The 26,881-nt window shown below is 34.8% G+C and overlaps 1 protein-coding gene and 1 pseudogene across 1 annotated transcript; both read left to right on the forward strand.

The window, feature by feature from the left end:
* The first annotated feature begins 7,883 nt into the window (after positions 1–7,883).
* LOC125853001 (putative late blight resistance protein homolog R1A-3) lies at positions 7,884–16,542 on the forward strand (annotated as a pseudogene).
* Positions 16,543–25,761: 9,219 nt separating this feature from the next.
* On the forward strand, positions 25,762–26,873 carry LOC125853002 (disease resistance protein RPP13-like). Its single transcript, XM_049532689.1, has 2 exons — positions 25,762–25,767; positions 26,145–26,873. Exons 1-2 carry the CDS (start codon positions 25,762–25,764, stop codon positions 26,871–26,873), a joined length of 735 nt encoding a protein of 244 aa, XP_049388646.1.
* The last annotated feature ends 8 nt before the right edge of the window (positions 26,874–26,881 follow it).

The following is a 26,881-nucleotide window of genomic DNA, read 5'->3' on the forward strand; positions in this document are numbered from 1 at the left end:
AAAAATCTTCCAACTTTACCCTTTTCTCGATGCAGTTTCGATTGAACCAGAAATTTATCAATTACATCTTCAGCTTTATGTACCGTTTTTTGAATATCTTTAACCAATTGATCCCATTGTTTGCTATCGCTGTGGTATTTCGAAGCATCGTCAAGGAACGCTTTTAGGCGTTGAACTTCTTCCAATAAATTATTGAATTCATCATCTGCTCCTTTAATTAACGCCACATTTTCGCTTAATAGCTGCAGCAAATTCTCCTCCCTCTCCCAATCTCAATCATCTCTCTCCTCCCCACTCTCGCTTGCCAGATATACAAATATATATGTATACCAATTACATATATACAATTATCTGACAGATATACATATACAATTTGACATATATTCATATACAATTTGTCTATCTTCACTCTCCTCCTTCTCTCAATATCGCTCGTCTCTCTCCTCCCTCTCTCAATATCGCTCGCCTCTCTCCTCTCTCTAACATGTAGCTACGAATCATAATTAGCAAACTATAGCTATCAAGCCTAATTAAATTTATTTCAATGGCTATTTGCGAAATATTCTCAATAATACATTCTTGTTATAAAAGTAGATCACATATTTTTTTTTTAAGAAAATAATCGAATATGTTATTTAATTTGTTGACTGAAATGACATAAATATGAATTGTTTTTCAAAGTTTGATGACATATTTGAGCATTTTCCCTTTTAAAAAATAAGATTTCATTAATGGTGAGGTTGAATCATAATTGACCACGTGTAAAATACTAATTTGACATATATACATATACAATTTACATCTCTTCACTCTCCTCCCTCTCCCAAAACAAATTCACATGTGGAAACGATGAAATATATTCATAATTTTTTAAATAAAAATTAATAAAATTAATTTTAAGTTATTTTTTTCCACTTTCCTACATTTCGTTAGAATAGAAATAATATGTAGGCCATTTTTATAATGAAAAATATATTAAACTCTAATTCACAAAGGAAAGGTTATATTATGTCCTCAACAATGTGGAAATTAGTTTCATGGCTACCATTAGTCTAGTGGGTGACGGCATTTCGATGTTAAGGTAGTTTCTTTGCAATTTTTTTTGTATCTACCTATTAAGCATTGTATAAATTACACGAATATAAATAATGTGTTTCTTATTCGACTACCAAATTACATGCCCAAACCTTTAGTTGGAGTTTGGATATAGATTTAGTTAAAATTTGAGTAAGAGTTTTTAAGGACATGTATAATGTAGCTAAAGTTTGTTTGAACACTTTCTGATTGTGGTACTGTTATAGTTGAGATCAACTTTAGTTTGATTGATGAGATACACGCAGGAGTTAGTGATAAGTTAGAAGTTTGGAAAAAGACCCTAGAATCTAAAAGTTTCGGATTAGTAGGACTAAAACAAAGTACATGAAATGGAAGATCAGTGACGCAGCATATGATGCAGAGGTGGAATGTGAAGATCGATGCACTATTCATATCAATAAGAGAAAGCTTAAAGTGTCTTGAGTTCATAATTCAAGGAGATGAGAAAATTGACGATAATGTCACACACCATATTATAGTGGGGTGAGTGAAAAAGAGGCTAACCTGTGTTGGTTAGACCAACACTATTGTATGAGACAAAATATTGGTTAGTCAAGAATATCCACGTTCAGAAGATGAAGATGCTTAGATGAATGTGTATACATAAATTAGGAACAAATTTAGTTATATGGGATATGGTGGGAATGACCCTCATGACGGAAAAGATGAGGAAACGAGACTAAGATGTTTTAAATATGTGAAGAGGAAGTATAAGGATACGTCACTACCGAGAAGGTTTGAGAGGTTGAGTTAGGAGGTAGTTATAGGCCAAAGAACTAGCGGAGATGATTAGATAGAATATGCAACTTCAGCTAACTATAAGAACAACTATTAATAACCTTAGATAGGAAGGACTTAAAAGATATAAAAAAAAAATTATGATTAAAGAAGAACTTATTTGAATTTCGAAAGTTAAAAGGTGTCACATAAATTGGTACGAAGAGAATATTAAACTTTATTCTATATGATATATCACTCAAAAATTGAGAAATCACTTAAACAATTGTTGACTCAATTATTGTCCCCAAGTGATATTTTCCTTCACTAGTGATATAAGGGACCTCTAAAGGATATGATTGAAGAAAAAGGGATTCGATATGATTAGGATTACCAACAACTAGAGATGCTCAAACAAAATCACTTTTAAGTCTTGGAAGAAGAATATAAATAAAAGTGTAAAGCAACGAAATATTATATAGCAACTTTCACACATAACAAACATAAAAATCATATTTGTATGTTAAAATTATAATTTGCATAATTGCTCCATAACAAATTTTATAGTTTAATTAATCAAATAAACTATGACTATAAAATTTAATTTGAATTAATAGTTTGTTATTTCATACATTTTTTTCAATATTATAAGTCCTTTGGACATAAAAAAGAAAATTTTAAAAATTACTAGCTATTTGGTAATAAATTGAATTGATCTTTAGCTAATTTTTTAAGATGACCTTTTTTTAGTTCGAAAAATTGATTTCAATGATTTTCTTAGTCACAAAATGACAATGATATTGAATTAAAATTCGTATTTGTTGCCAATTTTTTTTAAAATGTGAAGCTCGTGGTAATTTCTAATAGAGCCAAAGGCGGATCTATGTGTAAGAGAGGGGGTGCCATGCACTTGGTGACTCGATCAAAACTTCATATTTATATAAATATATAAACATGACCCTTAACTTGGCGTCAGTCGATAACTATGACCTTTAACTCTGGGTGTGCACAAATAGACACTTAAACTTGTATAAAATTGAACAAATAGATACATTCGTCCTACATGACATGCACCCTGCATGACAAATTTGTGTCCTACGTGCGTCTTATGTGTATTATGTCATGTAGGACACGTGTGTCTACTTGTTCAATTTCATAGATGTTGAAGTGCCTACTTCTGCACACTCAAAGTTGGAGGGCATAATTGTCCGCTGAAGCCAAGTTAAGGATCATGTTTATATATTATGCCTTATATATATAATAACACAAATCTCATTTGCTTAGAGGCTAATTACACAAATCTAATTAGCTCTATTATAGTTTTTGCCATATTTTAATACCTAGATACGTATATTCAAGGTGTCCAAATAAATATATCTCAGATATATATTAAATTGATACATGTCACGCCCCGAGCCTACACCCTGGGCAGGACCGGCACTCGGAGACCATTGCTGGCCCCAAGCGAACCCTTGGCCTGGCTTTCTTAACTCAACGGAAACCTCAACAGAACAACTCAATGCAAATGCAAGGTTACAAAACAACTTAACTTATAAAATCTGGCCACAAAGGCAACTCGAATCTCAAAATAGGATATTTACATATATACATAGATGAGAGACTCAAAACTAACTGACTGACTGTCTATGAAGCCTCTAAAATACTGAGATGGATGTTGGGACAGACCCCGCAACATCCTAACAAAAAACAAAAATAAAAAAACAGAACAACCGAGTCCTCCGGAATGCAAGGAGGCTCACCACTGACTCTGGAGTGCTCAACTGGATCAACGGCGTGCTGGATGCTGATCCTGGGTACCTGTGTTTGCATCATAAAACGATGCAGGCCAACTGGCATTAGTACATGGAATGTATGAGTATGCGAGCTGGAAAGCTAAACAACAACTTAAGCTTGAAAGGGATGCAAAAAAAGAACTTACCTTGGCTCTGTACAACTCAAGAATAACTGAACTTAATATAAAGCAATGAGACACATGCAATATATATAAAGCTTTGTAAAAATATTTAAAACATGACATTAAAATCATATTTGTAATATCATGAAAATATCATGCTTCCTCTCAAAGTCTACTTGTGCAATGCATGAATGAAGTCCCATACCCCCATTCATACTAAGCAGAACTTATCGAGGAACCAAGCTCTTTCTACTGCTGTGGGAGCTCTCTAACCGATAACCACCATTACATGCTTAAGTGGTGATACAGCGATCGACCTTACGCTGCCAGAGCATCCTATACCCGGCCAAAGGTATAAGACCTGAACTGCCTAATAGATCCACTAGTCTAAACTGAAAAGGATTCATCTAAAAAGTATGATCCTTTTCTACCCATGGTGGCTAACATGGTTCTATGGGGGCTGTGAGTTCTTTGAACGCTCCCCCAATTCGGTGCTCAAGACTACTCCCAAAAATACTTTAGCTCATAAGTGTTTTAAACACATCCTTCTTTAGTTGAGATAATTACTCAAAACTTAGTCCAAAGGCTCTTGAAAAACTCTTTCTAAAAGAACATCTCAAAACCATATTTTTATTATGATCATTGATGACTCGGGATATTCATACTGCTTAAACATTGATGGTATATCTAGAGACCATACTGTTTAAACATTGATGACATACTCGATTTGTCATACTAATCATATTTTAGAAACTCTTTTGCAAAACTCATCATTTCTTTTTAAAAGAGATAGTGCTCAAACTTCTCAAAATTCTTTTGGAAATCTCAGTTTCCTCTCAACTTAAATGTGAAAACACTTATAAACTTCTTCGGGAAATACTTAGTTCCCTAATTACTTTTGAGAAATGAACTCAACTCTTGACTCTTGACTTAACTCGAAACTCGATACTCTTTACTCGACTTGAAACTATATGCTCTTTACTCTTTACTAAACTTGAAACTTGAGACTCTTTACTTAGCTTGAAACTCTATACTCTTTGCTTGACTTGAAACTCTATACTTAACTTGGAGCTTGAGCCTTAGAATGAAGTTAAAACGTTCAATAAAGACTCTTGAAAACTTCGAAGACTTGCTTGGACTTACTTAACTTCTAAGCTTGACTTCACTTGACTTGGAAACTAACTTTCTTTGAATTGGAATTTACTTCACTTGACTTGGAATCTAACTTCACTTGAATTGGAAACTAACTTCACTTGAATTGGAATCTAACTTCACTTGACTTGGAAACTAACTCTCCTTGAATTGGATTATGAATTCAAGGGTAATGATTTGTGTTTGGAAGGACCCCATGATGATTAGGAATAATTTAGGACAGCTAGACTTAAGAAAAATATCGAAATTTAATTCTGAAAACAGAACAGATTCTGTTCACAGAGGGAACAAATTTGTGACGCAGACTTGCTTCAGGCAAGCTGCCCAACTTTTCTCCATCATGTTGCCAACTCTAAACCCTCTCAACCTCAAAGGTTCTTTTCCCAAACACTTGGGGTCATAAACCCCTCAACGTACAGTGGATTCCACTCAAAAACGCAACCAGATCCTGTCCCAAATCAGCAAGAACTTCAACAACACAACCAACAACTTCAACAACCAAAATAAATCTTTTCTTGGAATTAATAACGAGTTGGTGTGTGGGGGTATGAACCAACCAACACTAAGGATCATAAAATCCCTCAATATACAATAGATTTCAGCTCAAGAACACAACCAAATCATGTCCCACAACCAACAATAACTTCCACAACACAACTAACAACATCAACAACAACTAACAACTTCAACAACTTCAACAACAAATCCAATCTTTTCTCAAATCATAAAATGAGCTTGCTGTGTGGGGGAAAGGATCAACCCACACTAAAGAACTCACATACCTTGATAGGGAACACCACCCGACGAAAATCCACGACGATCTTGCTTGATCTCCTCTTTCTCCTCTCCTCTTCTTCTCTTCTTCACTCTCAAGAACCCTAACTCTTTCTCTTTTAAAATGGGGCAAAAATGATCCACAAAACAGCCTAACACAACAATATAACCAAAAGAATTGGTTAGTGAAAAGCCCAAAATACCCTTAAAATTTCCGGACGGATTCCCTGCCAACTGCCCAACTTTCAAAGGCCATAACTCACTCCTACGAACTCGGAATTGAGCAAACTCGGTGGCGTTGGAAATATCATTCCACAAGCTTCATAACCATAACTGGAAATCCTCCTAACTCATCCTGAGATAGGATTTACCACTGCTCAAAGTTGGCCAAAAATTCACTGATTTCCATACTTTAGCCAAATTTCCAAAACTTTAAAATTCTTTCCAAAAATGAAAATTTCCAATTCTAAGCCTCTTCAATTATTTCAAAATGCCGGATGTTACAATACATTTAATTATATGTATCTAAATATAAAATGTAACTGAAAATTATCAATTTAGGAGCAAATCAAACAAAAAAGTACCCCTGCTGCCACTATTTTAATATATAGCGAGGACTAAAACTTCGACAAAGACTACGTCAACTTTATATATATATATATATATATATATAAAGTTATTACAAACATCATATCTGCACCAACTACAATAAACTCATATTCAACCCAATCACATGTTACTCCTTAAAATATGGAATAAGGCACAAATTCTCTCAAGCGCCTCAGCTATGTGGAGTCACGGAATAATATGCCATGTGAGAAAAAGTGTATGAAATTACAAAAAAAATGAATTTAGGGAGTAATAGGACCTTAGTTTAATTAAGACGTGTCTCTAAAATTTCAGTCATAGTTTAGAGAGTATTTATGCCTTATCCCTTAAAATATCTACTTGGAATCCATTATTTTGGCTATGCATCCAATGTCACTATTTGGAGTGAGTGCAACAAGCATCATTCCATACATCGTGAAGTAGACAAAGCATATGATTTTATTACCCTTAGTCGATCATTCATCATTTTCATCAACAATCANAATTAATTCCTCCTAATGGTTGGCTTCTTGGTTTAGGTGTTTGTGGTTGTTGGGCCTGTTTTCATGAGGTTTGAGGGGTCATTTGGTTGCTGTTTTGTGTCTGGTTCGAGCTGCTGGTTGCAGCAGCGTTGTTTCGTGATGATTCTCGCCGGAGATGGCAGATCTAATGAATTTGGGGTCGGGTATTTGGTGGATTTAGCGAGCTCGAAGCTCGTTCGCTTCATAGGTTGTGCTCCGACGTGGAGGAAGAAGGAGAACAGCTGGGTTGGAGGTGTTTGGAGTTGGGAGCTACTGGTTGTTTGAGGTTGAAGCCGGTTCGTTGGTGGTGGCATGAGCGGAGAGGAGAAGAAGAAAATGAATGGAGGTTTTGGGTGGTTTCAAGTGGTGTTTGCTGGCCGGAAAAGGGAGGTTTTTACTGTTGTGGGACTCAAAAATTACTCCTAACTCGCTCAAAATACGTGCACATCACGCGTTTTGCCAAGTAGGATTCACGTGTTTATTTATTAAAAGATTGGATAGTTAAAGTGTCTGTTTGTGCACTATGAAAGTTGGAGGTCAAAGTTAAAGTTTGAAGCCAAGTTTAGGGTCCAATATATGTATTATGCCTTATTTTGGCTATGCGTCCAATGTCACTATTTGGAGTGAGTGCAACAAGCATCATTCCATACATCGTGAAGTAGACAAAACACATGATTTTGTTACCCTGAGTCGATTATTCATCATTTTCATCAACAATCATATCATCACTTTCATATTCACTAAATATTTCATCACTACTTTGGTGTTCACGTAAAAAAAAATGTAATACAATTACTATAGAGGGTGTTTTTGTAAAAGATAAAAATTTAGTGTAAAATTTCAATTTTCAACAGATCCCAATTAATAATGAGATTTGGCCCAAATATTAGAAAAAACTAGTATTTGGGAATTTGGAATATTTGCCATATAATGACAAATTGTATGGACAATTAGTATTTGCCAAATTTTTCCCCAAATATTATTTGGGAAATCTATGGCCAAACAGCCCTAAGACTTGGAGAATGTAGAGGACTAGGGCCACAATTTCTAAATTACTAAACCAATTGTATTTCTAAATTTTATATATAACAATGAAGACTTGGATAAATTATTAAGCCTAAGTCATTTTTTAATCAAGACTAATTATTTCAAATTAGATATAAGAAAGACTTGATTAAACAATGTCTACTTAGTTAACCTCCTCTTCCTCTTTCTCTCGCAATTTATTTAACCAAAAAATTTAGAAAGAGATCGATCCTATGGCAAATGAAGCTCTGAACTTTTTCGTGGAGAACTTGTTGCAGCTGTTAAGTGAAAATGTGGTGTTAATAAAAGGCGTAGAGGACGAATTCAAAAATTTATTGGATCAAGTGCAACGCCTGAAAGCATTCGTTGACGATACTGCTAAATTCCACAGCGATAGCAGTTTATGGGATGAATTGGTGAAAGATATTCAAAAAATGATGCACAAAGCTGAAGATGTAATTGATAAATTTCTAGTTCAAGCAAAGCTGCACACAGAAGAGAAAAAAGTTGGAAGATTCTTCGATGTGAGTCATCTCGAAACAATTAGATCTCTTGCAGATGAGATCAAAGGGATCAGTGAGAATGTTAAGAAACTTCGAGAAGAAAATAAACAGTCATTCCAGCCCAGACCAATTCTTGAGCACCCTAAAAGAGGGCGCGAAATAACCCAGGTATGCTAAAATCCCCATATATTTTACCAGAGTTTGTTTAAAATTCTTTTAAATATTTTCAGTTGTTACTGCTTTATAGTCATACTCTTTTTCTTTTTAATTCGTAAAAAAATATATATATTACTATATAAGAAGAGTGAATAAACACACTCTTCTCCGTCGACACGTGGCAAAAAAAAAGAAGAGGATTGAACTGGACCCCATCAAAAAGCTACAAATGAATAAATTGGCTGAATTAAATGAGGGTATTTTTGGTATTTACTAGCTTTTGCTCCTTAAAACTTTTGTATGTCAATGCTTCTTCTTTAGACAAAAAAACCAGCCAACATCTCCATAATGACACATATATCCATGAAATCTACTACTCTTTAATTAATTTAAGTGGGCCCCACCACCTTTCTCATGGCGGCTGACCAATAGTTGTGTTTTTCTTTATTTTAATTATCATGTGTCACTATTTTTCCTTGATTACATATTTTAAAAATAAAAAATAAAGTAGTATATATATATAAATAATTAACAATTTAGTATGCTTAAAAATAGTAAAAACTACATAAAAAGTACTACATATTATATTACAATAATTAACAATTATTTGACACTTTAAATTCTATCAATGCTATATAAATTACGATAAAAAAGGCAACATATAATATTTAAATATATTTAAAAATAATATAAGTAATACTATACTTAATATGCTTAAAAATAGTAAAAACTACATAAAAAGTACTACATATTATATTACAATAATTAACAATTATTTGACACTTAAATTCTATCAATGCCATATAAATTAGGATAAAAAAGGTAACATATAATATTTAAATATATTTAAAAATAATATAAGTAATACTATACATTACAATAATTAACGGCTTAAATATTTCAAAGTTATATAAAAAATTTAATTGACTCTCTAAATTCTATTGGTACCACATAAAATGGATTATCTGATAAACATATATCGTTTGAAATTGACGAAAAAGATACTATAAATTACAATAATTAAAAAAAAAATAGTCGACTCCAAAAAATCTATCAATTAACAACATATATTGTTTGAAATTGACGAAAAAGAAACTATAAATTACAATAATTAACAAAAAAAAATAGTCGACTCCAAAAAATCTATCAATTAACAACATATATTGTTTGAAATTGACAAAAAAGAAACTATAAATTACAATAATTAACAAAAAAAAATCACTCGACTCCAACAAATCTATCAATTAATGCCACATAAATTGGGACATGGGAAATAACATATATTATTTAAAAATTAAGTTCAAAATGTACTATAAAATACAATAATTAACAACTTAATATATTAAAGAGACATATAAAAAATGGTTAATATTTGAAATTCTGCATGTGCCACATAAATTAGAACAAAGAGAGTAATAACTATTATTTTCAAAATTATGTTAAAAAAAAGTACTACAAATCACAATAGCTAACAATTTAAAATATTATTAAAATCATATAAAAATTTCAATAACTTCTCAAATTCCATAATATGACATAAATTAAAATAAAAAAATAATATATATTGGGACCCGTGCTGGCACGGGGTCCTATATATATATATATATATATTTCCTCTGTTTTTGATGTTGCAGGTTTTTAAAACTTGTGATCTAAAATGAATGATAGAAATCTGTGTAGTTATAAATCATTTCATTAAGGGCAAAATGGATATTTTAAAATTAAATTATTACTTAATATGAAAATATATCATTCTTTTTGGGACCGACTAAAAAGAAATACTTTCAATTTCAAATTTTTATTTTTCACCCCACCCCATCCCCCTGCCAGCCCCACTACCACCACCACCACCCCAAAAAAAATAAAATATAAAGTTTATTTTTAAAAAATATTTTCAATTTTCAATTTTTACTTTTTCACCCCACCCCTTCCCGCGACCCCCACCCTCTTCCAAAAAAAATTTAAGTTTGTTTTTAAAAATATTTTTATTTTTCAGCCCCCACCCCGGCGAGCCCAACCCCCACCACCCCATCCTCCCCCCAAAAAAAAATTAACTTTATTTTTAAAAAGTATTTTCAATTTCAATTCAAAAATTATTTTCTACTCTCCAGTAAAAATAAAAGATATTTGTCACGCCCCGAGCCTACACCCTGGGCGGGACCAGCACTCGGAGACCATCGATGGCCCCAAGCGAACCCTTGGCCTGGCTTTCTTAACTCAGCGGAAACCTAACTCAACAAAAAAAAAAAAAAAAAAACTTCATGCAAAGCAAAATCGAAAGACAACTTAACTGATACAAATCTGGCCATAAAGGCACCTCGGGTCTCAAAATAGAGTATTTACATATATACATAGATAAGAGACTCAAAACTAGCTGACTGACTGTCTGTCTATGAAGCCTCTAAAATACTGAGATGGATGTTGGGACAGACCCCACAACATCCTAATAAGACAAAAACTAAGAACACAAAATAATTGAGTCCTCCGGAATGCAAGGAGGCTCACCACTGACTCTGGAATGCTCAGCTGGATCAACGACGTGCTGAGTGCTGATCCTGGGTACCTGAATCTGCATTATCAAACGATGCAAGCCAATTGGCATCAGTACATGGAATGTACGAGTATGCGAGCGGGAAAGCCAAACCACAACTTAAGCTTGAAAGGAATACAAGAGAACACTTACCTCGGCTCTGTACGACTCGTGACTAACTGAACTCAAAATGTAAAACAATAAGACGCATGCAATATATCAAGCTTGTAAAATAGTATAAACAACTTAGCTTGTTAATGATAAAACAATAATAACTCAACTTTACTTATGTAAAAGTAATATAAGTTATGTGGGAGGTTCTTTAACCGACAACCACCACTATGAGCCCTAGTGGTGATACAATGCTTTACCTCGCGTTGCCCAAGGACCATCATATACCTTGCCGTGATATAGGAAGCTAACTTTACTTAGTGGATCCACTAGCTTAACTTTGGTGATCATCTAAAAAGTATGACCCGAGAAATCCCATGTTGGCGCATGGTTCTTATGGAGAGTTGAGTTAATCAGACTCGTGTCCCCAATTCGGTGCTCAATACTACTCCCAAAAATACTTTGGCTCATAAAAGTCTTTAAACACATCTTTCTTTAGTTGAGATAATTACTCAAAACTTAGCCCAAAGGCTCTTTTGGAAAAAACATGGTTCCCCTCTTACTCAAATGTAACAACATTTATAAACTCCTTTGGGAATACTTAGTTCCCTAATAGCCTTTTTAGAAATGAACTCAACTTTAAACTCTTGACCTAACTTGAAACTGAGACTCTTACTCGACTTGAAACTTGAGACTCTTACTTAGCTTGAAATCTATACTCTTTTACTTGACTTCTAACTTCACTTGACTTGGAAGCTATCTTTCCTTGAATCGGAATTATGAATTCAAGGTGTTCGATCACATGTTATGGAGGGATTCTTGAATGCTTAGACGTACTTTGGAGTGTCGGAAGCAACTATAAAACATGGGTATAATACTTAGGAACATACATGAGAAAGTGAGAAAAGAATGGGGGAAACTTGGCTGAGACTGCAGATTTCTGGTGACACAGATGGCATCTACGGAAGCCATCAACGGACCGTGGATGGACTTACGGTCCGTCCTGCAAGTCCGTAGATCGCATCAGAAACTTCCCCAGAATTCGGTTAAAAAAAAAAGACTAAGTGTTGACCTACGGTCCGGACTTACGGTCCGTGGATCAGGTTATGGACCGTAGGTCGTGCCCGTAGATCGATGCCCCAAAGAGCCCAACTTCTGTCCAGATTGACGGTTGACCAGTACGGACCGTCGATCGATCTACGGTTCATAGGTCATGCCCGTAGATGGAAAATCGACAGTCAAAATTTTGCTGAAAATTGATGTGAATCCATTTCAAATGGTCATAACTCTTAGAATCATAATTCCCCCAACATACAATAGGTTTCAACAACACAACAACAACTAACAACTTCAACAACTTTAACAACTTCAACAACAATTCCAATCTTTTCTCAATTCATAAAAATGAGCTTGGTGTGTGGGGGAAAGGATCAACCTACACAAAGAACTCACATACCTATTAGGGATCACCCCCGACGATAATCCACGACGGAAACTTGTTGATCTCCTTTCTCCTCTTCTTCTCTTCTTCTTCTTCTCTTCTTCACTCTCAAGAACCCTAACTCTTTCTCTTTTAAAAATGGGATAAAAAAAATGATCCAAAATCAGCCTAACACACAATGTAACCTCAAAAGAAAGAATTTGCGAAAAGACCAAAATGCCCTTAATTTTCCGGACGGATTTCCCTTCCAACTGCCCAACTTCTAAAGGACATAACTCCCTCATACAAACTCGGAATCGAGAAAACTCGGTGGCGTTGGAAATATCGTTCCACAAGCTTCACAACCATAACTGGAAATACTCCTAAATCATCCTGAGCTAGGAGTTACGACTACTCAAAGTTGGCCAAAAACTCATTTTTTTCCCATACTTAACCAAATTTCCAGATTCTAAATTTTTCAAAAAAAATGACTACTTTCCAATTTCAAGCTTCTTCAAAGCCACTTCAAATTGTCGGATGTTACAATATTTTTCTCAAAATATTTTCATTTATCAATCAAATACTAAAAAATATTTTCTACTCATCAACCAAGCATGAAAAAATAAGTCAAAAATCTACTTATTTTCTAGGAAAACATTTTCCTTCAAACCAAACACACCCAAAGTCTAATTTTATTTATTTTTATTTATAGAAGTGAATGACCGGTTCACAACTTACAATTTGGTAATATTATGGCCTTTTGCAACTTCTTGTTGTAATGATAAATTGAAATGAAAAAAGTTGGAATACTAAAATATATTTGAAATAAATATTGTGTGCAAGTGTTATGTCTTTTTGACTGAGTATACCAGAAAGGAAAAAAAAAATACACCCTCCGTCTCATTTTATTTTATGTGAGTTAGTTTGACTCAGCGGACATGGAGTTTAAGTTTTATGTGAGTTAGTTTGAAAAATAAATTATAGAAATTTGTGTAGTTACAAATCATTTCATTAAAGTAAAATGAATATTTTAAAGTTAAATTGTTTCTTAATATAGAAACGTGTCATTCTTTTTTGAACCGACTAAAAAGGAAAGTATGTCGTATATATTGGGACAGAGCGAGTAACAAATAAAAATAGATATAAAATGCCTCATAAATTGTCTTTTTAGTTTATGTTTTAGCTCTCACAAACTACTAAGAGTTAAGAAATCCTTTTGCAGTCATGTTTGTGAAGAGTTATAGCTTATGGTTATGGTGGCATTGCATGAACTTTAGAATTTTTATAATTATAATTGCAAAAATTATCCGCACTGTTTTTTAATGCATTCTGTTTGATTATTATGTTAAAAAGGGTCTTTTCTTGGAGGAGAGTGAAATGGTCGGGTTTGATAAGGAAGCTAACAATATGATCAAGCGACTTGTTAAAGGACGGGAAGAATCACTTGATATTATCCCAGTGGTGGGTATGCCCGGACTTGGAAAAACTGTACTGGCAAGAAAAATCTACAATGATCCTAAGCTTTCATATGAATTTCTTAGCATCCTTTGGGTTTACGTCGGTCGGGAATGCAAAGCAAAGGATATTTATTTTAGGATTCTCAAATTCTTCACAAAACGCATAGAAGATCATCTCAATGATGATGTGGACACATTAGCTAAAGTGATAAGTGCTTTTTATCAGTAATCGAGGTAGATGTCTCATTATTTTGGAAGATGTGTGGGAAGCACAAGTCATTGATTACGTAAAGAAGGTTTTCCCAGAAAACAAAAAGGGGCATCGAATCGTAATGACCACACGTGACGGATATGTAGCTGCTTATGCCAATCCAGAACCTCATAATCTGAAATTCTTGACTCCAGAAGAAAGTTTTGAGTTGTTGGTAATGAGAGTTTTTGACAAGGGAAGTTGTCCAAATGAATTAGTGGTAATTGGGAAAAAAATTGCAAAAAAATGTGGTGGAGTACCAATTATTGTAGTGGTAACTGCAGGAGCATTAAGAGGTCGTTCGGACAAAAATGAATGGGAAAGAGTTGACAGAAATGCGGTGCAACATCTTGGTGATCATACCGAAGATAGCTGCCTGAATCTTGTGAAGATGAGTTATGATCATTTGCCCGGAGAAGTGCAGATGTGCTTCTTGTATTGTGGTGTCTTTCCTCAAGTCTTTGATATCCCTTGTTGGAAATTGATTCGTTTGTGGATAGCAGAGGGGTTGATAAAGCCGCAGTCTGAGTTCACTCTAGAGGAGATAGCAGAGTTTTATTTGACCGATCTTGTTAGTAGGAATTTAGTGATATTGTTGCAAAACAGATCTGATGGTCAAATAAAGACATGTCGTCTTCATGGCATGTTACACGAGTTTTGCAAAATGGAGACTAGTAACAAATGGCTTTTTCAAGAACCTGATCACTCTAAACTGGACCCAGATACTTGCCGTCGATTGTGTATTCAACCATCTAATCTGTCTGACTTTCTCTCCACAACACCTGTTGCAGAACATGTAAGATCTTTCTACTGTTTTTCCTCAAAACAAAAACAAATTGAATTGTCTCGTAATGAAATCAAACTCCTTCACAAATCATTTCCACTTATGAGGGTCTTGGATGTTGAATCTCTCAAATTTCTTTTCTCCAAAGACTTTAACCAATTATTTCATTTGAGGTATATTGCTATCTCGGGTGACATTAAGGCCCTTCCTCCGCACTTTGGTAAATTCTGGAATTTACAAACTCTTATACTTAATACAAGTACCTCAGAGCCCACTCTTGACGTAAAAGCAGACATATGGAACATGTTAAAGTTGAGGCATCTCCACACCAACATACCTGCAAAATTGCCATCCCCGACTATCACGACAGGTAAAACTTCTTGTCTACAAACTATTTCTATGGTTGCACCAGAAAGTTGCAAGAAAGATGTGCTAGCAAAGGCGCATCATCTAAAAAAATTGAGCATTCGAGGGCAAATGGAATCTTTTCTTGAATCCAGGGGTGGAAGTGGAATCAGCAATCTTGAAGAGCTTAAGTGCCTGGAGCGTTTGAAACTGTTGAATGATATTGTTTACATGAATAAAACAGTTCAACTTCCTGCAGCATTCTTCAGACTTGTACGTACAGTAAAGAAGTTAACTTTGGCAAACACAAGGTTTCAATGGAGTGAGGCAGAAAAATTAGCACAATTGGAATCCCTTGAGGTTCTAAAGTTGAAAGAAAATGCATTCATGGGTGATACTTGGAAGCCGGAGCTAGGAGGTTTTAGTAAACTCCGAGTATTGTGGATCGAGAGGGCAGAATTAGAAACTTGGGAGGCGTCGAATCTTAACTACCCCATCCTTAGGAACCTCGTTCTTGTCTCTTGTGATAAGCTCGACGCTGTACCAGTTGAGCTGGCTAATATACCTAATTTTCGCGAGATGAAGTTGGAGAACACAATCAAAGCAGTCGAATCTGCAAAAGATATACTGAAACTTAAGAAATCTCAAAAAATAATATTCAAGCTCAGCATATTCCCTCCTGAATCTGAATCCAAGGCCACACAGTAAAGTTGAAAGGTTAGTCAAATTCATTTGTATTATAGTATGGATATACATTTTTGTTTCCATTTGGCATACATTTCCCGTGACTCCATCTATCTCTATATCTTTTGTATTAATTTCATTCTTCTATTATACATAACAATTTGTAGAACACTATTTCTTTTCCTTACATTCTGAATGTACTCTGCTCTTCTTTTTATCTGCAACACTTTTCCTCTCTTTGTCTCCCTGTTATTTCATTAACCAATTTTCCTTCATTCTGCAGGAGAGAATCGGGACTTTGATCTGGGGTCATGTGTATGATGTCGCGACATTTCATGTTTTCTGTCGTCCAGTCATCTGATAAGGTTGTTCCAATAAAGAAAACCTGTTTGGCTTCTGTGATTTGTAATACGCTAAATAAATGGAGTATGTACTCCCTAGAGTTGGTTTTTTCAAGTTTCTGATCAGTTGGAGTGTTTTCCTTTTTCAATCGTATGCCTGTTTGCTTCTTTCACTATTCTGTTGTATTTGATTTGTTTCTGTGTAAAACATACAGTTGCTTTTATCTTTCAATAAAGTGTTGTGTGTTTGTTTACAACTTCTAGTTATTTCTGACTTGGAAGGTTACAAGTTCAAAATACAAATGTGCTTTGGGATCTTTCCATAAGATTAGTTCAGACAAAGAAATATTCAAATTATCCTCTGGTATTCCACGTAGTGAAACTTGCTCTACTTCTATTAGTTGCCACTGCATCCATCGAAAGAGATTTGATAATATTTCTAATGATGTTCTAGGTGGTATAATTATCACTATGTTTTGTAATATACCCGGAATATGATGATTTCTATCGTTCAGGGTGTTTGTATTATTTTGAAGTCATTTTATGCTAAAAATCATTTTTTTGCGAAGGTAGAATATTTTTACTTAGACATTATACATAAATATGCCCTTTAACTTGGTTTCAGCTGGTATCTATGCCCTCCAAGTTTGGGTGTGCACAAGTAAACACTTAAACTTGTATAAAATTGAGCAAGTACACACACGTCCTAGCTACACGACATAATACACGTATGAGGCCACGTAGGATACAAAATTGCGATGTAGGACGCCACATAGGACGAACGTGTCTATTTGTTCAATTTTATATAAGATTCGTGATTACTCTCCGTTTGCACTTGTAAGAGCTGAAGAGAATTCAAAAGGAACCGAAGAACTTGTAGAAAGACCCCCTACTTCTTGCAAAGCATGTATATTTGAATACGATTTGTGCTACTTTAATATCTCTTTATTATTATGTTATAAAGATATGCTCTAAACTTGTTCCTTAAGAGAAGTTGTAATTGTAAGAAATTTCAAATTATTAATAACTAGTAAAATTACCCGTGCTTCGCGTGGGAATTTAATATCAAGGAATTTATAAAACAATACTTAAAACCTATCGGGCATTAAAACTAAAACACTATATTATTTTACATACAAGATTACGAAGTAAGAAACATTGATAATGTAAAGGAAAATGAAAATTATTACACTTTATCATTTATCCTTAATAAAATAAGCATAAATTAATGAATGCAAAAATACATACCAGGATCTGTAACATAAGCAATGGTGTCAGTGAGCCACTCAACAGGAGCAACATACACAAATATTTAATTGTGAAGAAGAAGAAAAGGTTCAAAATTTTCGTTGTTTTAAAATGAGAGTAAATCCCTCTATTTATAGACAATAAAGGGTAGTGTGAACAAATGTTTATTGTGCCTTATCAGAAAGGTTACAACTATTTGGAAAAGTTGCAACCCTTCGAAAAGGGCACAACCTTTAATTAAAGTCACAACTTTTCATAAAAGTTGTAACTAAGGGTGGCAGCGGAACCGGGAGGTACCGGTACCGGTACCGGTTCCGGATAGTACCGGGTAGATCCGGTATTGTTTCGGTCCGGGAGGGGTAACGGGACGGAAACCGGGATTTACCGGTCCGTCCCGGTCCGGTTAGTCCCGGTTCCATCCCGATCCGGTTAGTCCCGGTTCCATCCCGGTCCGGTCCGGTTCATTCAGTTTTTTTTTTTAATCTGAAATTTCAAATTATAGCCGTTGGGCAACGGGTTTTGGGCCCCACCAACGGCTCTTTCACCCCCATAACCCCCCTTTACACCTCCCTACCCCCCAAACTTTTTTTAATACCCCAATCTTCATACAACCACCTTTCCATCNTTTTTTTAACTATAAATACCCCTAATCTTTCATTCTTTTCGCTCACAAAAATATCTTCTAATCTCTCTACTCTCTACTCTCTAAATTCTCTTATTCTCGTTAAAATTACGAATCTGGTCTTTGGAAATTGGAGCTTCAAAATTCAACTTTCAATTTTCGCCTTCCGGTCATACACGTCTACTTTTTTAAGTAGACGTTTGGTACATTCGTTCCAACTCACTTTTCATTTAGTTATTTATTTGTTTGCATTTAATTATTTATTTTGTGAGTAATTAATCTCTAGTCTCTACTTATTTAGTTGTTTATTTGTTTAAAACTTTGCTAATCATTTTCGTATTATATATAATTTACTCACTTTTTATTTTTGAATATGGATTTCGGAAAAAACATTATTGAAAAGGGTAAAACTGTAATGACCCTCATGGTCATTTCTGTGTCTTGCCTTCTGTGTGTCGTTTAGAGCGTTCCTATAGCGACCCCAAGTCATTTATGACTTGCTGGGACTGACAGTTCGGTCACCTGGTCGTTCGTTTGGTCTTGGTGCGAGTTTTTGTGTTTTGGAGCTTATGAACCTTGAACGATCATTTTCGATCAAAAGTTCAAGAAGATGACATCGGAATCCAATTCTGACGATTCCATCAGCTCCGGAAGGGTCATTTTAGGCTAGTAGCATGGTCGACATGACTCCCGAGGTTTTCAGTGTGAGTCGGTGCGATTAGGCGTTTTAGCCTTTGAATTTTGGCTTAAGTTTGACTTTGGTCAACATTTTGAGTAAACGCGCTCGGATGAGAATTCCGTCAGCGTGGTTAGCTCCGGAATGTCGAGTTTGGTCTAGATTGACCCTTCTTTTGTGTCTGGAGGTTTTCGATATCTTTCCGAGCCCTTTTGTGGGTTTTGACTTAAAATGGCTTTTGGAAGTGGGACCCACTTTTTATCGAAATGACCTCTGATGGAAATTTCGACTGCGCCGTTGAGTCTGGAATATCGAATTTGGTATGGTTGCATATCTCGTTTGCGTGCACGGAGTTCCGAACGAGATCGGAGCACCCCATCAGAATTTTAAGTTTTGGAAATGTTGCTGATTTTCTGCAATTTATTGCAGAAAATCAGCAACATTTCCCAAATTTCAAACCCTCATAACTCTCTCATCTCTCAACTGATTTGGGCGATTCAAAAGGCAAAGTTGTGAGATTTTTCGAGGACAACGTGTTGGTGAGCTCGGATAGTGATTTGGAGTCCCCTTTTGAGGTAATTTTCGAAAAATACCTGCTGCCTCACCCTTTTTGTGAGCTTGATTTTGGGAATTTTTGAGACTTGTTTTCTCAGCCATTTTAGGTCCGATTTCAGTGATTTTTGAGGCTATCTCAAGTGGTTTTTCGAGGAGAACATTGTGGTGTTGTCAGATTTTACTGTAGACTTCCCGTTTTTGGTAAATACACTGATTCAACTGCTGTCCCATTTCTAATTTTTGAGAAAATTTGGGTTTTAGTTGCATGTTGATATTGTGTTGTTCCTGAGCCTCGAATTGTGTCCCATTATGGGACATGAGCTGGGGGAACTGGTTAGGACCCACTTTTGGGGTTAATTTCGAAATTTCCAGCGCGGGTCCCACAATTCTCGTTTTGACTCCAAAATTGACCCGTCTCCGTTTGTTGTGATTTTGGTGTATAAACGACTGTAATAACGTTGTGATACTATTTTTGATAGCGGGGCAGCGTTTCGAGGACGTTCGGAAAGGGAAGGCTCTGGAAAAGTGATTTTGGAGCGCGTGTGATCGGCCTACAGGTAGGCTACGGTTTCCCTCTCTTAGATTGAGCTCGAGAATGTGAATGCATGTTGATTAGTTGGGATTTGGGTTGGGTAGTTATTGAATCCTACATAGATGTTAAGAAATCATGTTTTCGGCCTATTTCGGGAATTATCGGGTAACTGTGAGCATGCTTTGTGTTATTAACGGACCCTCCTCGCTATGTGGGGTGCTTGCATGCTTAATTCTTGTCTATTTGAAGCATTTGGGCCTTAGTTTAGGTTTGACTAGGGCTTGCCTCAGAAATACATTATTCGGATCCAATAGGCCTTAGTTTTGCCCCGACGTCGCTCGGCCGGCTTAGATCCCTGTAGATTGGTGTAGCAGACTTGAGTCTGATAGTTTGGGCCTTAGTTAGGCGATACTCTTTCTCCGACTATAGTTATCCTTATTTTCCCCGATGTTACGGCTTCACGAGTTACATCGGCGACACTAATTCTACTTCGCGATTTGAATTTGATTTTCGATTTGGTTCCAAGGACTTACATTGATTGGCTAAGTATGGACGGCGTTTCACGGATATTTATGAGTGTGGATCGATTAGGACTCTTTCAGCAGCTACATTGGCACTATTATAGAGCATCCGGTTTAAGGTCCGGCCTCTATTGCCCAGATACTTATATAGAGCATCCGGTTTAACATCCGGCCTCTATTGCTCAGATACCTATATAGAGCATCCGGTTAGAGTTCCGGCCTCTTATACTTGTTACTTATGATTGGTTACTTGGGTACTTCTGGTGAGCATCCGGTTCGAGGTCCGGCCTCCGTACTGTCAGATTCTACTAATTAAGGTTGAGGTTCTGGTTCGATGTTCTTCGTTCTTGGGTTCTTTTATGCAATACTCTTTAGTTATAGTTATTCTGTGTACTCGTCGGGCTTATGGGGGTCCATTCGGGTTTTTATTTAACTTGCGCACGAGTGTACCTTCTGGGCTTATGGGGGTCCAGTTAGGTGTAGTTAGCTTATAGATTACTTTAGTTAGTTCTTTGTACACTCGTGTGCATTCCTTTGTTAGTTAGATTTTTGTTCTTGACCTCGATTTGTGTATTCCTTCTTTTCATATTGCCTTTACTTTTCAAGTTCAGTCGGCCTATGATGCCTACTGGGTACCTGTTGTTTTGGTACTCATGCTACGCTCTGCATTTATTTTGTGATGCAGGTCCGGGCACTAGTAGTTAGCGTTGATCGAGCTTGGAGCAGTCTGATCCGAAGATGGGGGTGAGCACACGGCATTTTGTACTATTTCAGTCTCCATCTGTATATATAGACTTGTCTTTTTCCTTTCGAGACAGTCCAGTCTCTGTTGTCCACTTTTGGGACTTGTACTCATTTTGTTAGTAGCTCTGTACTAGTGACTTCCAGGTTCTGGGAGGGATCTTTATTTGTATATATGTTTTTGGTTTGCTTCCGCCTGTTTATATTGTTATTTGTCTTCTCTTGTTTAGTTTCTACCCTCAGACCCATTACTTGTTGTTCCGGGTTACGGGTTGGCTTACCTGCTGGTGGGTTATAGTAGGTGCCATCATGACTTGAGAAATCGGGTCGTGACAAAAACAACCATAGTTAATTCGTTCACTAATTTATCTAGCTCAAAATCCAAGAAAAACAAAAAAACCGGTAGTACTTCTCAATCTAAAACTAAAAAAACTTCTCAATTAAGAATAAATACGGATGATTATACGCATGTTGATGAAACTGTTTTTAATATTGATAGTAATAGTGGATTAGATCCTTATCATGAACATTTACAAAGAAGATTTGGTAATTTTGAAGAGGAATTACCTGAAGATGATGAACATGATGATGTTAATGATTATGTTGATAGTTTTGATAATAATGTTGATGAATATGATGATGATGAAACTGAGCCACCATCGGCTACTAGTCCCACTCCCAATCCCTCTTCCCCGGCTCCCGCTCCCTTTCGTTGTCCTGCTCCCATTCCCCCCGTGCATCCTAGGACTAAGGTAGACCGCGCTAAAAAATCAGTTGTGTGGCAATTTATGACTCAGAATGAAGATAAAACACAAGCTATTTGTAATAAATGTAAACATAGAATGAATCATAAAACTGTAGGAAAACAGGGTGGGACGGGACATTTGAGTAATCATTTAATGTCATGTTGTAAAAATGAATTTTTGCATGCTAAAGCTGTAGCCGAAGCTAAAAAAAATGGTACCACCCTTCCTGAAAATGTAGGAGTAGATGGCTCTAATATGGTCCAAACACAATTAAATCCTTCTAATGTTTCTGGTTCTAGTATACAACGGTCATATAGTAGAGAAAAAGATCTTGAAGAATTAGCTAAAATGATTGTTGTTATGGGTTTGCCATTTAGTTTTGCTGAAAATCCCGGTTTTATTCATTATATTCAAATTGTGTATAATCCACATTTTAAAGGTTTTACTAGAAATACAATTAAAAAGGCTATCTTTGATTATCAAGCTCAACATTTTCAATATCTTCGTTGTTTATTTTATTATAACAATTGTAAAATAGCTATTACTTCTGATATGGGCCGTAGTGTAAATGGTAATGATTATTTCACAATTACTGCGCATTGGATTGATGAAAATTGGACTTTGCAAAAAAGAATTTTAGGTTATAAATGTTGTGAAATGCATAAAACAGGTAGTTATATAGCTCAAACAATTATAGATGTTTTGCAAAACTATGGAATTTGTGATTTGTGATAAAATAAGTAGTGTCACATTAGATAATGTTTCTAATAATAGAACTGTTGTTGAAATACTAAAACCGTCTCTTTGCCCTATTTATATTGATGGTTTTCATATTAGGTGTGCTGCACACATATATAATTTGATTGTTAGAGATGATATAGCAATGTATGATAATGGTTGCACAAAAGTTGAAACTGCATGTCATTTTATTTTTAAATGTCAAGTTAAGTCTAGACGTAGAGATTTTGAAAATCGTTGTCGTGAATTTAATCTTCCACCTAGAAAAATTCCAAAATCAGCGTGTACTAGATGGAATTCTTTATTTGAAATGCTTGAAGTTGCTTATGAATATAGGAAACCTTTACAAATGGTTTGGAATGCTCATGATTCAAATATGACATATAGACTTGATGATAATGATTGGAATGACATAAAAGAACTTATAGAATTCTTAAAAGTTTTTTATTTAACTACAAAAAAAATATCTGCACTTTATTATCCAACTATTTGTTCTGTTTTACCTAATATTTGTGCTATTTCTAGTATTATTGAACTTTCTCATAATGATAGAAATGATTTTGATGCATATATTAATCAAAATACAGAACCTACTACTATTGATCTTCTAGAATGGTGGAGCAATCGCGGCCAAGGATTTCCAAAACTACAACCGGTTTCTCGAGATGTGTTAGCTATTCAAGCATCTTCAGTAGCTTCGGAAGACGCTTTTAGTGCAACAAGATTTCAAATTGGAGAGCATAGATATTCATTAGCAGCAGATAGCTTGGAGATATCCGTACTATTTAGAGATTAAATTAATGGCGAGAGAAGGAGTTATGGTCGTCCACCTTTACCGACCAAATTTGAAAATGATGTTGATGAAATAATGCAAGATTTTAGTGATGACGGCATTGATGCAATGGAAGAACTAGCTCAACCAATTCCAGAGCATGTTACTAGAGAAATGTTAAATGATTTAAAAAAAGATTTCCTTGGTAGCATGAACTATTAAATTTAAATGTTTATTAGTATGAGTATAATAATTCGAGGTCTAATTCAAACAGAACCCTTCCTAGAAGGTGGCTGTGTAGATTAGATTTTTTAATACTCTACTAATATTTTGTAACTCAACTTGTACTATTTAATTAATATTAATAAAAGTATAGGCTATTCGCCTTAATTTTTTTTTATTATTGTCTTCAAAAGTTCAAATTTAACTTTTAAAGTGTGAAATTTAAACTTTTATAGTTTTAAAGTTTGAATTTAAATTTTCAAACTTTTAAAATTTAAAGTGTGAAATTTAAACTTTTATAGTTTTATAGTTTTAAAGTTTATAATTTAAATTTAAATTTTCAAACTTTTAAAGTGTGAAATTTAAACTTTTTATAGTTTTAAAGTTTGAACTTTGAATTTAAATTTTCAAACTTTTAAAGGGTGAAATTTAAACTTTTATAGTTTTAAAGTTTGAATTTAAATTTTCAAAGTTTTAAATTGTGAAATTTAAACTTTTATACTTTTAAAAGTTTGAAAGTTTGTATTTAAAACTTTAAAAGTATAAATTTTTAAGTGTAATGTTCCTAATGTTTTAATTTTAATAAAAAAATTATAATTTATAACAGTTGGACCCGGTTTCCGGTCCGGTCCGGGATGGGTACACGGATTTTTTTCCGGAATTACCGGTTCCGGTTCGGTTCCAGCCCGTGGTGCCCGGTTCCGTTCCGGTTCCGGTCCGTCCCGGTTCCGGTCCCGTTGCCAGCCATAGTCGTAACTTTTCATAAAAGTCACAACTTTTCATAAAATTCACAACTTTTCATAAAAAGTGGCAACTCTTCATAAAAGTCGCAACTTTTCATAAAAGTCACAACTTTTCATGAAAGGGGAAAACTAGTTTTGGAAATAAATAAATTAAAACGGAATTATGGTTTGTGGTGGCGCCACGTAGGCAGATCCAATGTTCTCTTTTATATATATAGTATATGATTACACTTTTTGCACCTTAAATTTTAAATTTCAGATACTAGTAAGGGATAAGTATGAAGAAAAAAAAAAGTCCCGACAATTTCTATAATTTAAAAAAATTCACTTATGTTAAATTATGAAAAAAATCTCAACATTTCACTTAATATAAATCAGAGGGAGTGCTTCCTTAAGAACTTACTTTTGAGGTAAAGTCGATACCCAATGATAATTTTTTACAAAGACTTGAGTCTAGAGGAAATATATAATTGCCAAGAAACTACCTTATAATATAAACATAGAAATGCCTTAGACTAATTAATGGTGTCCACTTGCAAATTAATATATTAATGAATCATGGGCAAACAACTAGCATTATGTTAGAAAATTTGTTAAATTATTGTTAATGGCCGGTGCATTTAAAATTAGAGTCAGAAAGACTTGATTAAATAATCTAGAAAAATAAAAGTCAAGTTAATGTTGAGATTATTTTATTATTTACACTAGTTTAAACATAAATAAATCCAATTGCAAGATTTGACACAATGAAAAGTTATAAGCTTCTTAAATAGGCATATAAGTAAACGACACATAAACGAATATATAAAAACAAGATTTATCTCAATTATATTTTACTGATGATGGATCCCCAAATTAGAGGTGGGATGTTAAAGAGTCTCAAAAAGAGACGAATGATCTCTTTAATAAGTTTTGAAGCTTAGTAACTAAAGCGTACTTGCGTGTTAAAGGGGTATACAAATTTACACTACTAAGTGGAACCAAACCATTCAACTTGCCATTTGCCCCTTAGAGACCCAAATTGTCAAGAAACTATACCTTATAAATGTGTCCACTTGCAAATATTTTTATAAACAAACAACTAGCATTATATTAGATTTGTTAAATTATTAGATTTAATAAAGACTTGATTACATAATTAAGAAAAAGAGTCAACTTAATTTTTCATTTTACATTTCTTCATATGTACTACAGCTAGAGAACCTCTCATTGCTAAAACTATCCTCCTCTGCTCTCACATTTGTTAACCAATTTTGAAAGAAATCTATCGGAAGTAATGCAGGTATTTGTTTACATGTCTTTTAAATATTTTAAGTTGTTAGTCGTCATCTGTATCATAATACATGTGTCTTATTTATTCAATTTTATACATGTTTAAGTGTCTACTCGCGCACACCCAAAGTTGAAAGGTATTGATGTGACCTGAAGCCAAGTTAAATGGCGTATTTATGTATTATGCTTCAAAAAATTCACACATGCATACACCTACTTAATGTAAACAACCTCTTATATCTCTATAAAACCACTCATACACTCTATTTTTCTTAACAGACTATTTTCTAACACTGTCTGTGAACTGCTCTCAATTCTATATAATTCTTTCTGAATATTATCCGCTCTGTTTTCTAATGCAATCCGTTTGATTATTATGTTAAAAAGGGTCCTTCTTTGGATGATGATGAAGTGGTTGGGTTTGATGGGGAAGCTAAGAAAGTGATCAAGCGACTTGTTGAAGGACCCGCGGAAAGTCTGGCAATTATCCCAGTGGTGGGTATGCCCGGACTTGGAAAAACAACACTGGCAAGAAAAATCTACAATGATAATACGCTTTCATTTGAATTTTTCAGCACCATTTGGATTTATGTGGGTCAGGAATACAAAATAAAGGATATTTATCATAGAATTCTCAAATATTTCAAAAAGAATATAGATGAGCATCTCAATGAGGATGAGGACACATTAGCAAAGGTAATAAGTGGTTTTATGAGTAAAGGAGGAAGATGTCTCATTGTTTTAGATGATGTGTGGGAACCAAATGTCATTGATCACGTAAAGAAAGTTTTCCCAGAAAACAAGAAGGGGCATCGAATCATGATGACCACGCGTGACGGATATCTAGCTGCTTATGCCAATCCAGAACCTCATATTCTGAAATTCTTGACTTCAGAAGAAAGTTTTGAATTGTTGGTAAAGATGGTTTTTGGCATGGGAAGTTGTCCTGATGAATTAGTAGAACTTGGAAAAAATATCGCACAAAGCTGTGGTGGAGCACCAGGTGCAGTATTGGTAATTGCAGGAGCATTAAGAGGTCGTTCGAATATAACTGATTGGCAAGTAGTTGAGAGAAATGTGGCACAACATCTTTATAATAATAACCAAGAGAGTTGAAAGGTTAG

The sequence above is a fragment of the Solanum stenotomum genome, unplaced genomic scaffold (assembly GCF_019186545.1).
Source record: "Solanum stenotomum isolate F172 unplaced genomic scaffold, ASM1918654v1 scaffold7484, whole genome shotgun sequence".
Lineage (NCBI taxonomy): Eukaryota > Viridiplantae > Streptophyta > Magnoliopsida > Solanales > Solanaceae > Solanum > Solanum stenotomum.